General features: G+C 38.2%; 1 protein-coding gene across 3 annotated transcripts in view; it reads right to left on the bottom strand.

Moving 5' to 3' along the window:
- Positions 1-17,624, bottom strand: part of LOC306984223 (multidrug and toxin extrusion protein 1-like) — a 69,124-nt gene that overhangs the window by 21,511 nt on the left and 29,989 nt on the right. For all 3 annotated transcript variants that reach the window (XM_079585388.1, XM_079585389.1, XM_079585387.1), the window contains 3 exons: positions 10,746-10,847; positions 10,592-10,660; positions 10,368-10,516 (listed from right to left, as the gene is read on the bottom strand). In XM_079585388.1, the coding sequence (XP_079441514.1) occupies positions 10,368-10,516; positions 10,592-10,660; positions 10,746-10,847 (320 nt within the window). The remainder of the gene's footprint in view (positions 1-10,367; positions 10,517-10,591; positions 10,661-10,745; positions 10,848-17,624) is intronic.

Below are 17,624 nucleotides of genomic sequence, written 5' to 3' on the forward strand. Positions count from 1 at the left end.
GAGAACGGAATCGATGTAGAATGTATTTCCATATAGTAAGATTGAACATAACTGATAAAAGGTTTTTATTTTTTTTCATCCATTAGATGGATGCATGACATTAGATGTCAGAAGATTTTGTTTGTAACAAAAGTTGAAGTAGCAAGCAGCAATAAGGCTGTCTTTGTGAAGGATTGAGATTTGAGTAATATGATATTTTGGTTTCTGTAAAAACACTAGAGATAAGTGGGACAGAGACAGTAATGATAATACTTGTTGAATCTGCAGACTAACCATTTTGAGAAGAAAACAACTGTAGAAAATGTATGTTATGAAAATAACATTTCTGATAAAATTTATGGAACTATTTATGAACGGCTGTTAAGTCAGATTAAGAAATGGTATGAAAAGTGGGGTTCAGATTAATAATAATAAGGTATTGAGTATGATTAACAGGGATTAACATGTCTTTTGAACCTAAAGACTCCAGCTATGCTGGGAGTACAGCAACAGCGCGTCCTTATTCAGCCCGGCTTCCGGATGTTAAATGTGTACTTGCTATTGTAATCAGTGTTGTTGATGATAATACCGAATTAGAGAGATGTAAAGACAGATTTTGAAATTCAATAATGTAAAATGTCAGATATTTGGTTGATATTAAGTCATTGAAGGCAAAAGACATTGTCTGTTTTATAAAGGAAATTATGGGTCGGGGATAATTTTCCCTGGACAAGTGTTAAAGTTAAATAGAAACTTTGTGAAAACAACTTAGAAACAATTTATGGATTTCCGTGCAGTTTATGAAAATTAATGTTCTGCCAATAATAATGATGAAGATTATGATTTGGCTAGTGTGATCCGCCACTGGTGGACCGTCAAAGAATAGAGAGAACTGCTTATCAGCTCTGTTTACAAACTGATTGGAACACACTGCTTCAAGTGTGTGCAGTAAGTTGGAGCTGTTAGAAGGGGACAGAGAGATCGAGCTATATGAGAAGGGGACAGAGAATGTTTTAATTGTGGTCAGTGGGGTCATTTAGCAGCAACTGTAAATGACCACTCAGAAAGGTGTAAAAGAAAGTTGATGGAATGTGAAAGTGACGTGGATTAATGTGGGTTTGAAAGTAGAACAGGATTTGAATGACGATATTAAAGTTTTCGTCTGAGAAAGAACCAAGAATGTGAATGCAGGGCTAAGGGAAGTGAAAAGAATGTGCTAAGTAAATGAAAGAGAAAAGAAAGTTGATAGATGGAAGTCGTAAGTAGATTGAAAGAGAAAAGAAAGTTGAAAGATTTAAGTCGTAAGGAAATCCTTTTAAAAGGAAAATAACTAAAGTACCAGTAAATGTAAAATTACAGATAGGGAAAATATTTGTAAGGGTAACTAAAAAGATGATTGTCTTTTAATGAAACGCTTAAACATTTTTTTTTGCAGATTGTAATTGAGAATCTGACAACTAAAATTGAGATGTTATAATGAAACCTTATTGAGAAATAGAATAACTATTTGCATTTAATATCAAATAAGCAGAAGCAGTAGCACTGGGTTGCTAAATGTAAAAACAATTTTGTAGAAAGGGATCTGATTAAACAAACAGCTTGGTGTTGACCATGAAGGAGCTAGAAGATGATGTTTTGGTTTCAAAAGATAAGCTTTGGGACTTGACTGAAACTGCCAGTGTGGCAGACTCATATGAGTGGAAAATTTTTAATGTCTAAATTCCCTGATGTATGGGCAAAAGACAACTTTAAAATTATTTTGATATTGAAAACGTATGTAATTTCTAGCAAAGGTGCCTTTAAACTGGGCTAGAATTAAAAGATAAAGTAGATAAAGTAGAGAATGTTTAGTATGACAAAAAGTGTACCAAGTCCTGAAGGCCTCAGAGTCTCGGTCTCATTCAATGTCAGAAGGCTGTTATCTAGCCTGTCATGACGATAAGCTATTTATAGTAAAACACAGTGTTGAAAATTATAGACAGATGTTAAAAGAAATGATGTTAAAGGAAATCATTGCCATTCAGAGGGCAATTTGTACTTAAATATTTTTGATTCGTAAAACTGAATGACTTTAAAGAAGTCTTTAAAATAATAATGTAAACCTGAATTGAGAAGTACTTGTTATTTTAGGACCAGTAACGTCTTTGTCTGATCTTAGCCTTCACCATGACACAGGACCTATGACCATGGCTATAGATGTACATTGAATAGACGATGTGAATTTTGTTCACTGAGATTTTGTTGATTCGGACAGGTCTAACAGATTTGTTAATAAATACTGTTGTTATTAACCTGTCTCCCTTAACACTAGAGGCAGTCCAGATGGAGGTGACTCTTGAATGTGCCTTTCCTAAGCTCCAGAAAACAGCTGAGTTCTGTTGAAGAAAACTGATTGTGTGAGCGGGTCATCAGTGGGTACGAGTGGCCTACCCAACGACGGGGCAGATCCTTCTGGCCAGGGGACTATACCTAAGGCAGGGAGGTCACGCAATAACACTGGGCACCTCCGGATGGAGGTGTTATATGTGAGAAGGTATGAGAGTTGAGCGCTGATTACCGGAGGCCAACCGGGGTCAGCATAGCATTGGGAGGTCAGATGCTTTGTGAGGAATCGCGACGGTCTGACCCAAGAGAAAATGTGAGTTCCTCTATACCACTCACCAGGAAAAAAACCGCAAATCACTGTATGGCTTGTTTTCAATTGTGACAAGTCTGATGGAAATTATAGATAAAGAGCTAATGTGAATGTGCTTTCAAGAGTCAGCTGAGACCATGAGTTGATTGTCCTTATTTGTTGGGGAGACAGTAACATAACTTATATTTATATCATTTATATAAATATATATCAGGAACATGATGGTTGCCTTATTGGGCAAGGAAAATTATAGAAGTGTTGATTTCGAACTAATATGTCTATAAGATGGTTTTAACTCCTGAAGGTTAGACATGGTGCTGGCTATAGATTAAGACAGTTTTTGTAGAGTTTGGATAACAAAGGTTAGGTGAATTGAGAATTTATATAAGTATTCAAACTAAAGATAACCTTATAAATAGTCATAGCATAATGTATTTTAGATTCTTGTAATGGTTCTAATTTGAGTTAAACATTTGTATATTAACATTTATGAACTCTTATGGGTTCTATGATTAATTAAGTTTCAGTCTTAGGAGGCTGTTTGAAAAGATTATTTGTGTATGAGAGACGGCTGAGTGGAGGAAGGGATTTGGTACTCTGTTTGTCTTTCTGTTATCAGGCCTGGTAAGGCAAGTTTAAACAAAATAATGATAATGAACCAAAACAACCCAGTTGACTTTTCTAAAGACAAAATGAACATTTGAAACGGTTTGAAAGGCCATGTAAAATTATATAAAAGCTACAGGAGAATGTGAAGTTTAAATATTATTTAAACCTTAAATATTATACTTTTAGAGTTAATAAAAAAGCGAACATTGTAAATGAGCAGTTAACATGCTGTATGTGTGTCTAGCATGAGTGTGTGTGATAGTGACAGCACTTTATGTCTTGTAGGTGTTAGTTAGGGCAGCTATTCGGCCTGAATAGTGCAAATGCTGAGTGAATCTGATGAAAAGATGATAGAGAACATGGGACGAGCTGTAAGTAATGACTTTTGTCATTTATGATGTGGATTTGAATTACTTTCTAGGTCAGTTTAGGTATTTATATAAATTGGAATTGTGGAGTGGGTTGAAATAAAAGAAGATGTTATAGATTTGACGGCAACAACAAAGGGACACATTGGCTAAGTCAATATGAAATTATCCAAAGAGCAATTTATGATTATCGTAAACAAGAGGAGAATGTTTTTGTTTGTTTTGACTGACATTGACCAAGTCTGTACAGCACGACCTGACCTGATAAACTATTGATGACTTTAAAATGGTTGTAGAGGACTGAGTTGTAAGACCAAACAACAGACCTGAAAAAGCAGGATACGTGGCGAGACTGAGGGCCGTTGCCCTTCAAATACTTCGATAAGAAAATGAGATTGTGGCTTTAAGTGAAGAATGTAATATTTTGTTTCAGAGACAGAGAAAGATGTCTGGAGGAAATTTGTCTGAAGACACTATGTTAAATGTTATGTTAAATTGATGATCGAGTTGTGTCGACCATCAAAAGGGGGATGCTTTATGTTTTATTAGGAATAAATGTTGGGAGAACACTAGGGTAATTGGGTAAAAGCCCTGAAAGAAGCATTTCTTCTGCCTAACAAAATTGCTGTCTGGATTGTTTTCAACAGGAAACGCCAGGGCATCGAAGGCCGTGGCAGCACAGACTTTACTATCTGACAATAACCTCAAAATTTGTTTTTCTTTACAGAGAGCATGCAGGTTTGGGAGACAGGGCAAAATTAATTTTGCTAACTCTCCTGGCCTGGGTTATTATTGTGGCAGAAAGGTGCTACACCTTAACCTAAAATTTTCCTTTTGCAGAATGTCAGGATGGATTGCATCAAGCTGAACTGATTCTGTTTTTCCAAATGTATGAATACTGACTTGTATACGTAAGCAAAGTGTTTTTCAGGGGAAAAGGACTTCGACTTTATTAAGCAAGAAATGTCTAATGATAATATGTTTCAGTTTGTAAACAGATGGTGAAAATTCCACAGGTCACACCAAAAGGGATGAGAGGGAAAGACAAGCGGTCACTAACAAAATACTTAAAGTCTCCATTCACAGGTGACAGCAAGCAGGAAATGGTTCATTCCATTGGGGGTGTGGTTGTGATCCCATTAGTCCATGGGGCAAACGAGATGATCAACACGCCTGGAGGAGGATGTGGACCAACTAATGAATTAAGAATGTGGTTTTGGGATGATTTTGAGGACTTTATTTGAGCTTAGTATTGATATTGGTATATGACAAATGATTTGATTGGTTACTGATTCATTAGAAAATATTTAAGGCAAATGTTTTGAGGAAGAGAAGATCCATTAATTAATTTAAATTATAGGGATTATTGTTGAAGCTTATCAAGTAGAACCACTGCCTGATTGAATTAAAAGTAAAAGAACAAATTATGGTTAGGGAAATGGATATGGGGAAATGTTGAATGTGTAGTGTATGAGTTATGATTGTATGTGTTATTCTGATAATTTTGTTATTCATGTTCAATTGGTGAAAATTACAGTCTATCTGAATGATGATGGGGATGAACAAAATTATGCAGATGATTCAAGTAGAGATTACAGTTAAATGGGTTGATGTTTTCTTTTCTTTTTGAGAACGATTGATATGTAAAGGAGGTTTTTTTTAATTTTTTTAATTTTTTTAATGCTTTTACCATTTGCATTTTATTGCATTGTTTGTTTTCCTACTGTGTTATAACTATTTATTCCTTACTAGTGTGACTGAGGGTTCGAAGTTTCGAGAGCGCGAAAACAGAGATTTTCCGTTCAGCCCGGCATTAGTAAATTGTTTACTTGCTTGCTAATTAATTAAGGGTTTTCCCCAACAAAAACAGCCTTATGCTTCTTCATTCTAAACCTTTTCTTCACAGGTTCAAGGAGAGTGATCTTTTATGATGTGTGATTTTTTAATGACTTGAACTTGCATTTATTATTACTATTATTATTGTTATTATTATTATGTTTGATTAATAATGATAAAAAGTGAGGAGTTGTAGTGGCGGTTTTATGATATTCATTGATCTTTAGTAAAATATAGATGATTCAAAGAATGTCACATGTGTGACTCTCACTTGTAGTGAGAGAAGATTCTTTTTATGTACCTGGGGAGGCAGAAGGGAGAGACACTCCAGAGAACAGACGAACAAGGACCTCTGACCTAGATGTCAGAAGGCCATTTGGTGAAGGAGGGCTTAGGAGTTGGCTCTAGTGACGAATCGAAACTAGTGTTATGGCTTCCTTGTCTATGGAAAATTACTGAATGGAAAACTACTGTGGGAGGAAGGCTCTGCGGAGAAGGCCTTGAAACTTAGAGATAAAAGCTAGTTCAGTCTGTCGGGGGGTGTGTCACTCTTCTGCACAGGGTAACAACTGTGTACTAGACTGCTCCTATTCTTGCAAGAATAAATACTTCTATTTTATAATTTGACTCTGAGTCTCCCTTACGCAGTGATGTTTGTTTGATGAATTTTTGCCATAACATAGTTTTGGCCGGACTGTTTGACTACGTGTTTTCAACTGATCATCTAAAATGTTTTCACCTGATAATCTAAGACAGCTAGGATAAGTCTGTTATACATGCTAAAACAACAGAGAAAACAAACTACCAAACCATGTTCATTATTATCTCAAATAAATTTAAAGAGTTTTACATATTCCGTCAAAGTTATAAAAAAAAATTAAACGTTGAAAAGTCGGACAAATTTGACGTCTTTTCAATTTTCATTTTCAACCTTCAGTGGACCGTAATTAGACCGTAAAAATTACGTCTATTCAACGTCTAATAGACGACTTTTTGCTGGCTGGGTGGTAAAAGGCAGGACACACCTTGTGGGAAATGCCAGGCATGCAATGTTCACTTGTGTCTTCAGTTGAACATTTAGTTCCTCCACAGAGGAATTACAATAAAACAGATTGAAAAACAAAACCTCTGAATCTCTTTGTTTAGGCTTGCCTCATGATGGGCCATTGGGGGAGTGTCTGTCACACCCCTGGTCTGAATCTCATTAATATTGATGGGCCATTACCACTCCTGCATAAACCTCTTCTGAAAAAACAAACAAAGTTTTTGTAAGTTTAAACTCTTACAAAGTTTAAATCAATGTATTGTTTTATGTGAACGATTAGGCAGGATGTTTTTCACATCATTTTGAAGCCAGAACTCGAAGCGACAACATCCATTAGTCACAAGTCTTCGGAACACATATTTAGTATGCGTTTTGTGGTCTCATTTCAGCAACTTTCATTTTTATTTTTTTTCAATAACCACGCATAAACATTATTCTCTTAAAAATACAAACATGTACATACATGTTGCTCACATATTATGGTAGCCCCGTTTGTGCTATATAGAGTGAATTTACACCTTTGCCATTAACATGTTTATAAATAACTGAAAAAAAGCACAAATGTCAGGGCATTTCAAAACATCCCAAGGGCCCCAAAAACACCTTGGTCCCCAGAGAATTAAAGTGAGATATAATTAAAGTCCTGTGTACTATAGGCTATATCCTAACAGGTGTTCCAAGACATTTTCCTTGTCTTTTAAAATCTTAAAATACTCGCCGTTGCTTCAATTAAGCCTTGGATTTCAACAATATCATTTTTAAGTGTTTTGATTTCTTTAACATCACTCTTAGTGACATTGAAATGTCAAAACATTCTTTAAAATGTGAATCTTCCACCAATACACTTTTAAACAACGAGGACAACGCCGAGGACAACGCAGTGCTGAAGTGCCAACTAGTCTCTCCCTATGGAGGATCCCTTTACCTTTACCACAAATTCGGCTCGCGTACCTACCCCGAAGTGATGAAATAAAATTCTGTATCAAAATTTAAGACACGTAGTTTGTTTAGGCATGGTTTGCAGGGAATTACAAACCTGTGCATATATATTCAAACGCATATAACTATAGAATTAATTCTTAATGCACACGTGAGCGCCATCAGCGTTTATCACAGGTTCCCGTCATCTTGGCGGCCCCTAATTTAATAACAAATGATCACTTCGACGGAAGTGAATCAATCAAAACTAACTTTAGCTGGAAAATATCTTTATTCAAGAACCAATATAAAGCCAAAACAATCTGTCTGAAACAATATATTTGATCTAATATTGCCATAGACAGCAAATGATCTTGAATGGAAATATTAGACAATATTCATGGAAGAACGTAAAAGTCTCTCTACACATCCACCAAATCATTCATTTCATAACATTTTGGAAGGAATTGTTTTGCAAAACTATTCCAAAACCAGCACTCATATTAGTTTTATGACTCAAAACGTCTAGGTTACATATGGTAGCCCAAGGGAAAGACACGGGCTTCCGTTTAGGAGCAGCTGGGATGAAATACACATATGGGATCCACGCAGGGTCACACATATGGGGGACCCAGTCTAGACCTGGTTCTCAAGGATTCAACAGATAAAGGCATGGAGCCGGACGCTCCGCCACGTCCGGGACGAGGGTGTAGGAGGACTCAACAGGTTTTTCACTCTAGAGCAACAAGGGTGTACAGTAGGGTGCAGCAAGCTGACAGAGCCGGGTCTCTCAGTGCCAGCGCCCAGGAGGATGCAACGCCTCTCGTGGAGTGAGCATGCAACCTGAGCGGGCAGGGCACGCCTTGTGCTTGGTCACTCAAGGCGATAGCATCCACTATCCAATGGGCCATCCTCTGCTTGGAGACAGCCTTCTGCTGGCCTCCGTAACAGACAAAGAGCTGGTCTGAGGTCCTGAGATTTTGAGTTCTGTCCACGTACAGACGCAGAGAGCGGAGAGGACAGAGCAAAGCCAGGGCTGGGTCTGCCTCCTCCAGGGGCAGCGCTTAAAGGTTCACCTGGTCCCTGAAGGGAGTGGCAGGAACCTTGGGCACTCAGCCGGGGTCTCAGTACAACATGGTTGTCACCAGGCCCGGACTCTAGGCACAATTTGTCGACCGGAAATGCCTGCGGGTCCCCTATCCTCTTGATAGAGGCCAGTGCAGCCAGCATCAAAGTCTTCATGGAGAGAAGCTTTAAGTCTGCTGATTGCAAAGGCTCAAAGGGAGCATCCTGGAGTGCTCGGAGCACCAGGGAAAGGTCCCTAGAGGGTATGAAGGGGGGTCGAGGAGGGTTTAACCATCTCGCCCCCCTAAGGAACCTGACGGCCAGGTTGTGCTTTTCTTACTGTTTTACCATCTATGTGATATGCTGAAAAAGCGGCAGCATGTATTTTTGGATTGGTTGGAACTCTTGCTGCAAGAAGGAAAGCACGGACCCAATCGAACATGTGATGGCAATTTTATGATATTCATTGATCTTTAGTAAAATATAGATGATTCAAAGAATGTCACATATGTGTCTCTCACTTGTAGTGAGAGAAGATTCTGTTTATGAAATGTATGTATGTTTATACACCTGAAGTGAAGGAGCGAGACACTGGGAACGGCTGGGCAGAGGTCAGAGGTCATCTAGTTGGGTGGGGGCTTAAGGGTCAACTAGTGATAAATTGAAGCTAGTAGTAATGGGTCCTTGGTCTGTGGAAAACTACTAGGAAGAGCAACTGAAGACCTTGAAATGGGTATAAAATGTGCGCAGCCCTCCCCTCCTGGGTCTCACTCACTTCACAGGGTAACTTCTGTGTGGTGACGGGGAACTTCTTGCAAGAATAAATCATTTTATAAAATTTAATTTGATTCAGAGTGTCTCTTACGCAGTGATGATGTTTAAAAAATAAATTTTTGCCACAACTAACATCTTCGGGAGTCCTCTCGGTGAGAAGAAAACCACTCGTCGAACAGGTTCCACTTCAAGGCGTACGCACGTATCGTAGACCGCGACCATGCTGGAGTGATGGTGTTAAGTACCTATTGGGGTAAGTCACCTAGAACCTCCGCGTCACATCCAGGGACCACACATGGAGTTTCCAGAGGTCCAGACGCGGGTTCCATAGGGTGCCATAGGGTGCCATAGGGTGCCATAGGGTGCCCCGTCTCTGAGTCAAAAGGTCTTTCCTCAGAGGAATGGGCCATGGAGGGACTGTCACGAGGAAAATTTGTTCTGGGAACCAGGTCCGTGTGGGCCAATACGGAGCCACCAGAAGGACCTGCTCCTCGTCCTCCCTGACTTTGCACAGGGTCTGTGCAAGTATGCTCACTGGGGGAAACGCATATTTGCCATTCTCTAAATCTCCAAAGCTTGTGACAGCTCGAACGGCCACAAGGTTGAGCACACCGGGGACATACATGGCTCGAAGTGACCTCAGATATTTCTGACTACAAAGGAGGAGATGGCGAGCGAGTTGCGACATGCGACGGGAGCGTAGACCACCTTGTCAGTTAACGTACGGAACGGTTGCTGTGTTATCCGTACGGACCAGCACGTCCCTGCCCTGTAGCGGCCTCTTTATGCGGCTCAGAGCGAGATGTACTGCTAGCAACTCAAGCCAGTTGATGTGCCAATGCAGTTGGGGGCCCGTCCACACCCCTGACACTGCATGCCCGTTGTACATGGCACCCTAGCCGGTGGCAGAGGCATCTGTGAACACCACAGCATGCCTGGACACCTGTTCCAAGTGACTAAAGGAACTCTACCGACACTGACTTAAGGTCCCATGTGACTGCCACATGCCACAATGTTAATTCACAATACTTACATCATTTACTTCTATCACAATATGTTGACAATATATTTTATCAGCAGATTCAAGTAAGTTTTGCTAAACAGAACCATAACTTAATGTGTGTTGAATGTGTCAGACCTGGCCACACTGGGACTCTGCCGGACAGCCAGCAGGATGGACTCTGTGTTGATGAGAAGCGCCCAGCAGGGGAAACAGGCCAACAGGAGGATGAGAATCCCTCTCTGCAGTGTCACACCCACCCGCTTCAGATTATTACCCCCAAACGTCTGCAGGACACAATTCACTTCAAATGACATCTGAGCACAAATGACACTCACATTACTGAACATTGACTATCATACCTGAGAGATGAGTGTATCACATGCATATGCCAATCCACATCCGACGGAGATGCCAGACACATTAATAACCTGTGAGAAAAAGAGAGCAAAATTTTATAAAGGCGATGGGTGTTTTAATGAATGCCGCTATAATGAAGTTATTTTGTGAACTCACAGCAATAGCCAGAGCCACAGCGGCCAGTTCAGTTTTCCCCAAGTGTCCACAGAACACAGTGCTGATGAAGCTGATCAGAAAGAACATCAGCTGAGATATCAACTGCAAAAAAGGGAAACGTTTTCAGGATCCGATAAAAGCTACAAGACATTTCCACTTTTAGAACCCTTGTGTTATGTTGCGGGTCAATTTGACCCGTTTCGATTTTCTAGTTGTTGGACATACTGGTTAATCTGTTTTTTTTCTTGATATTTTGTGTCTTTTTCTCATTTATCATCATGAACATGCATGCAAAGTTTCAACATGCTGATGTGTTTTGACATATACAAACAAAATTACTATTACGTTCGTGTCAATTTGACCCTCATAGGCAGCTATTCAAAAGAAGACACAAAATAAAAACATTTATTTTATGTATGGCAGGACACTTCAACTCCAGTTCTAAAGTGCAAGTCAAGTGTATCTAAAAGTGCTTTAACCTTAACCAAACACACTTAAAAAAGCTAAATCAGGGTGTTCAGAACTCATTGCAAATTACAGATGAAAATCTTTGGTTGAGTCAGTGCAAGCAGGTGGAACCGGAGTCAGACCCACAGAAAATGAAGGAATGAACAAAGATTATGGGAAAAAACGGAAGAGATGTGAGGTATGCCCATCCAAGTGCGAGAGCAAAACCAGCACCGTGTGTGAAGTGTAAGAAATTCATATGCAGAAAACACACACTTGCTGTGTGCTCATCATGTCAAAAGTAACTTATTGACTTTATGAAATGAGTCTACAAAACAAAAGTTGATCCAACTTAGGAAAAGTAAACATTATTTTCATTATTCAGCTAAATTTAATTGTTCAGTTATGATGTTCTAAGTATAAAATGTACAAAAAAAAAAAAAAAAAAACGTAAAAAAAAAAAAAAAAACAGTATACTGTTAATCAATAATAATCAAATTTTGTCAAAACAAAACTGTTTAAAAAAAAAAACTACAAATAAAACATAAAAAACTGTGTTAAAAAACATTTTCATTATTCATATGTTCATATATTATTTTTTTGGTAATGTTTGACAAATGTTGATATTAAAAGTTTACAATTTGTACCTGAATCTTTGTTGTTTTTCATAGTGTGATTTTTGAGGAATTGTATTGAATCCAATTAGGGTCAATTTGACTCGCTCCATAAAGGGTGTACACAGAAATTTGTACACGAACAGGTAAGTTAAAGCTAATTTTGTATGTTTGATTTGTCATGTATATTGCATTTGTATATGTTTAGTTTAGCAGAATAATCTAATATAATTAATTGTCAACTTCTTAGTTCTTTAGTCAGGTTTGTTTCAAGAACTAAGAAGTTGACAATTAATTATTTTAGATTATTCTGCTAAACTAAACATATTAAGAGACATTCAACTACGGTTTCGTGCAACTTCCAGATTTTTTTTTTTTTTTATTTCTCAAGTTAGTCAATAATTATTGGTCAAATTTCAACCTGTCTGCCAGAAATCTTTTAAAGATTCATATTCATGTGTTCATGTTCTCTACAAAATCAAAGGTGCCCATTATTCTTTTTCTATTCTCAATCAACAGTGAATAAAATCATCACAATATTTGGTTATGAGTGCTATATAAGCAAAGTTTAAAATCAACTTCATAAATCAATTCACACGATTCAAACTTACCACTGGTCCAGCCAGTTTCACCTGCTCTACAATTTCTTCTTTGTAATTCACTGGTAACAAACTCCAAAGTTTCTTTCGACATCCTCCACAAACAACCTGTGAACTTGATGTTGACTGAGCATCATCACTTTTCTCCTGTTTTGAGTCTCCGTTTATCTGACTCACTGTGGTAATACTGTCCATTTTCGTTATTCCTGAAGTCTTTAATTCCCACAATGCAGCTTATATTTAGTTACAGTACAGAACTACATCTGCATAAAAGACATTTCGCTAAAGGTCCATAGCAGGGAGACGTCTGGGTGGATCTCAAATAGAGACACTTAGTAAACTGTCTGGTAGTAAGTTTAGCCCTGCCTGCTGCTGTACTCCACGAAGTCATTACATAAACAGAAGTCACTGTGATCGGGTCAGGTTTCATTAAAGGAACCCCATTATCAAGCAGAAATGTCAATAGAGACATCATAAGCTGTGGAACTTCACTCATATCTTTTTTAATGCTGTCAAGCCTTTTAACAAGGTATCAGAAGTTAATGAGTCATGAGAGATTTCGCTCAATATAGCTACTGCTGATTTCATTTACTGCTGATTTGTGCTTACACAAGCCATTTTCTTACCAGCAAAGCCCATGTTGAGAGCAAACATCAGTCAAAATCTGTTGCGGAATCCCACAAAATACTATCCATATGATATAATTTTCACAATTTTGAAGGAAAAAAAAGAAGAGAGAAATATTAAAATAAATTCAGGAACAATTATGAAGCATCTTAATCAAATACTTTTATTTTTACACCTTTGCCATAATATTTATTTTGCAGTATTTACAGATTTTGGGGTAAGATGCCCCCTTAAGATCAATGTGGATTTACTTTTAAATTGTAACATATTTAGATATAAGTCAATGTGTTATAGGAAATAAAAATAAACATTTGATAAATTAGTTGTTATAGCACAAAATGGAACATTAAAAGAGGGGTCATTTTGTTGCCAATTTAAGAGCTATACCGTGGAAGTTTCAGTTTACACTTTATGCATTGAGCAGTTAATGAAGTAGGTGGACTCAGCACTTGTTGAGATATGTATTAAGTGGTCTCAGTTCAGAGCATGAGAAACATTTGTCTTTCAGAGTGACCAGCAGTTGCAGTGTGCTTGCTGTGTTTGTTGATCAAGATCAGCAAGATTACCTAGAACTGCACTTCAAAGACTTCCAGTGTGAGATCCATTACTTGTTCATTTAGAAGCTAATTTAGTACCTATTCAAGGGAAGTTTACATTTTGTTTTACCCCTGTAGTCAATACTTATGTCCCATAAAACTCATATTTGATCAGCTAAATTTTTTCCTCATGACTTAAAATAGCTTGAATGTAATTCTACATCCTTGCTTCATTTAGAATATGCCATCCAAATTAGCCCCGCCTCCACTCAATCTTATACTGCCTGATCCACTCGCTCAACTTTACTGTAGTAAACGCTGCACGATGGAAATACTGGTTTAATTCAGCCATATATGTTTGAAGCAGAAACTGATTCAGAAGAAGAGGATGAGTGAATTATACCTCGTCTACAAGTCGATGTATCGGGTAAGGTATAATGTGTTTTATGTATCGCTCTCTACAAAGTCGGACACATAACGGTAATTGATGTGATTAGCCTTTGGCTTGACAATGTTATAAAACAGCCAATAATGTTACACAAACCATGTTCCCATTCGCCATCTCAGAGTCAGAAAGCTGCCATCTAAAAATATGCATCCTTAGAAACGCTTTGAGCAACTTAGAACGTATTTCACCCGCTATTGCTTAATGTAGCCGATATTTCAACGGAAAAATATACTGAGATAACCTGGCTTCTCTTGAGACTCCCCTGCTGTCTTTGGTTCACTGCAGTTTTAAGGAGAAAATATTCAGCAATGGTGTTGACTTGGCACAAATTTGCACATGGTTTGTCTTAAAGCATATTAAAAACACCACATAGATGTTATTAACAACATTGAAAACTTGATTTTCTCCACAGGGGGTCTTTATTGAAGTAGGTGGACTGTGAAGCAATGCGGTAGTATAGGCCTACATAAGTTTCAAACAATAATGAAGCGGCAGCGTAAGAGGCAGCTCTCGTGTTCAGCCCTCCCTGTGTGAAGACTTACTCTGGTAAAGACCTGGGACTCTACCTGCGCGACTCCACCAGGTAAGGACACAGACAAGGCACAACACGCTGCTCTAAGTATCATTATCTTTTTGTTACCACTTCCCTCATTTATTCTGTATTACTCTTACCATGTGCCACCATTTTTTTCCATTGCAGACGGACGTACAAGCACGTCTGCACACAGAAGCACACACCAAGGCTTCAACGTTCCTTGGCCACATATTCTCATCGGCCTGTAACCCTTCCTGTTGGACTGTGGAATTATAGTTCTGCTGTCAACAAAGCTAACTTCATTCCAGCCTTTGCCAGTAGGCCAAAGCTTTGATCACATATGGATCACAGCAGACACTGCTTCTCCTTCAGCCCTCTCCACCGGCTTCACTTTCTCCCCTACACCTCGTCCAACTGGGCATGGTGGGAGAACAGGTCTTCTCATTTCCACCAACTGGAAATTCTCTCTTATCTCCCTGCAATTACACCTCCTTTGAACATCATTCCGTCACTATCACTAATCTGGCCAAACTTCATCTTGTGACCATATATCGTCCACCAGGTCAATTGCAACTTCCTGAACTTCCTGATGTGCTGCTATCATCTTTTCCAGACGGCGCTCCATTGGTAATTCTTGGTGACTTCAACATCCACTTAGACAGACCTCAAGCGACTGACTTCCTACTCTTCTGGCTTTATTTGACCTCACGAGACACCACACTCCTGAAACACTCAAAGCAGGCAATAGACCTCATCCTAACACATAACTGCACCACTGACAACCATCTTATTACTCCACTACATCTCTTGGACCACTTATTCCTCTAATTCTGTCAGTCTGCCTTCGTGTTCACCACGGATCATCCTGAAGTCAATGGGTTTTTGAATGTAAAAACATTTTTAACACTATCGGGTAGGTTTAGGGTTTAGTGTAGGTGTGTGTTATTTTAAAATGGAGCATTTACCTTTTAGCACCACTCACCGGACATTTTAACTCAGAACTGCGGTGATAAAATTCTGAATTTCAGAATTTCAGAAAAGGCTTGTGCAAAATTCTGAATTTCAGAATTGGCCTCCATTCAATTCATGAATGGAATTTGGATTGTAAAGTGGATTGTAAAAGTGTTACCGTGTTTTCTTTTGTAAAATTTCTGTACAAAACCAGAATGATAGCTCTACTGTTTAGAATTATCTTCAGGATGTTGGTCACTGTCCACATTACAAAATTATTTCTAATTTGACCCCTTTTGTCTGTGCCTATTTGGGAGTTAGTAAGGAGAACTGCGAAGAAAAGGTGACATTAGTATTAAGAAAAATTGTCCTACTGTTAAAAATAAAATAAAAAAAGTAACACTTGTGGTATTCAGCCATATCTAATTGCTTTGATAGTATTTTTTTTTTGATAGATTCAGAATATAGTGCAATATTGAAATTTCTGTAGCAAATTGCTGTCTAGATTGTTAGACTGTTTTTGAGGTTTAACAGTTTTGACAACAAGAGTACGTAAACATGTGCAAAGTGGCCTCTGTAGGTACATAGAGTTTGTGCGGTAGTTGCGTCTGAGTGAGAACATAATTAAAGTTTAATTCAAAAGTAATCACTGAATGCATTTTGTGCCAAAGCAATGATAAATGATTCAAAGTTGAGCCCATATAGACTGCTATTGTGCTCACAGTGTGAAGAGTATTGAAAAAGTGACCTAAGTATTGAGAAATGTGCCCTAGCAATTGAGTAAAAAAAAAATATTTTTTTTTTTAAACAGCAACAAAAAAACACACAAAAAAACACTAGGTTAAATGAGATTCAATATTGAAGTTTTCTTATCTCAATTTTAAATAACTTTTATTGCCAAAAAGGTTCTAAATAAAAAGAAATGTCTTAAATTAAATTATTGCATAATACTTTTGTTGAATGTGTTCATTTTCTAGTGATTAAGTATGTTTACAAGCTTTTCAATTCATAAAAATGTAATTAAAATGAATTAAAACAAAATTAATCTAAATCCATAAAATGACCCCATGATGGGAACCCCTGCAATGTTCTATTTAGTGCATGACAGAACCGTTAAAGGTTCTTTAGAACCTTTTCTTCTAAGAGTGTCTCGTAACTCATCAGAAACACCTTTACTCAATCAAATCATCTTAAAGAGTCACACAGTAAACTACAGCTAAGCTATACTGAAATATTAAAAAACAGAGATCATACTGTGCATGGGGACATAACATGGTTGTTCTTGGGCTAGTGTCTGGACTTCACTGACAAAATAATACTTACTAAAAAAGGAAAATGATTAAGTCAAGAATTAATAAAATGAATACATACTATCTGAATCATTATGGAATTATGTTTTTGTAGTTTAATTAGTGAAAGGTGTGATTAGATGAAAGAGGAGGCAGGGAAAAGGGCACGTGGGGGAAACTTGATGCACCTTCATTAAATGTTTACAGGGAAATTGTGTTTGCTGCAGAAGATCCTATTTAAACAGGGAGAGATTGAACAAATAAGAGTTAGTGCAATGATTATGTTGGTTTAAAAAGTCAACATACTGAAATGCTATTTCAACTATGCTGAACTGAGTGTTACGATTTCCTGATTGGTGTAGGGCAGGAACGCAACAGCAAAGCCAACATGCTGTTATATTATTTGAACATTATTGTTATGTTGACTTGAGAAATACATAATGTTCTACTATTTCGCTCAATATAGCTACTGCTGATTTCATTTACTGCTGATTTGTGCTTACACAAGGGTTACCGTCAGGAGGACCCCCAAACTTGCCCGATCGGAGTCGTGCTCTCCTTCCTGCAAGATGGGTTGGAGCGAAGGCTGTCTCCCTCCACCCTCAAAGTGTATGTTGCTGCAATAGCCGCACATCACGATGCAGTAGAGGGTAAATCTTTGGGGAAGCACGACCTGATCATCAGATTCCTTAAGGGTGCTAGGAGGTTAAATCCACCTCGCGTTTTGCACCCTGTACCCTCTTGGGACCTAGCTCTGGTGCTCAGAGCTCTTCAAAGTCCTCCCTTTGAGCCTTTGTCAACAGTGGAGCTTAATATCCTGTCCAATAAGACAG

The sequence above is a fragment of the Phoxinus phoxinus genome (assembly GCF_949152265.1).
Source record: "Phoxinus phoxinus genome assembly, chromosome: 17".
Lineage (NCBI taxonomy): Eukaryota > Metazoa > Chordata > Actinopteri > Cypriniformes > Leuciscidae > Phoxinus > Phoxinus phoxinus.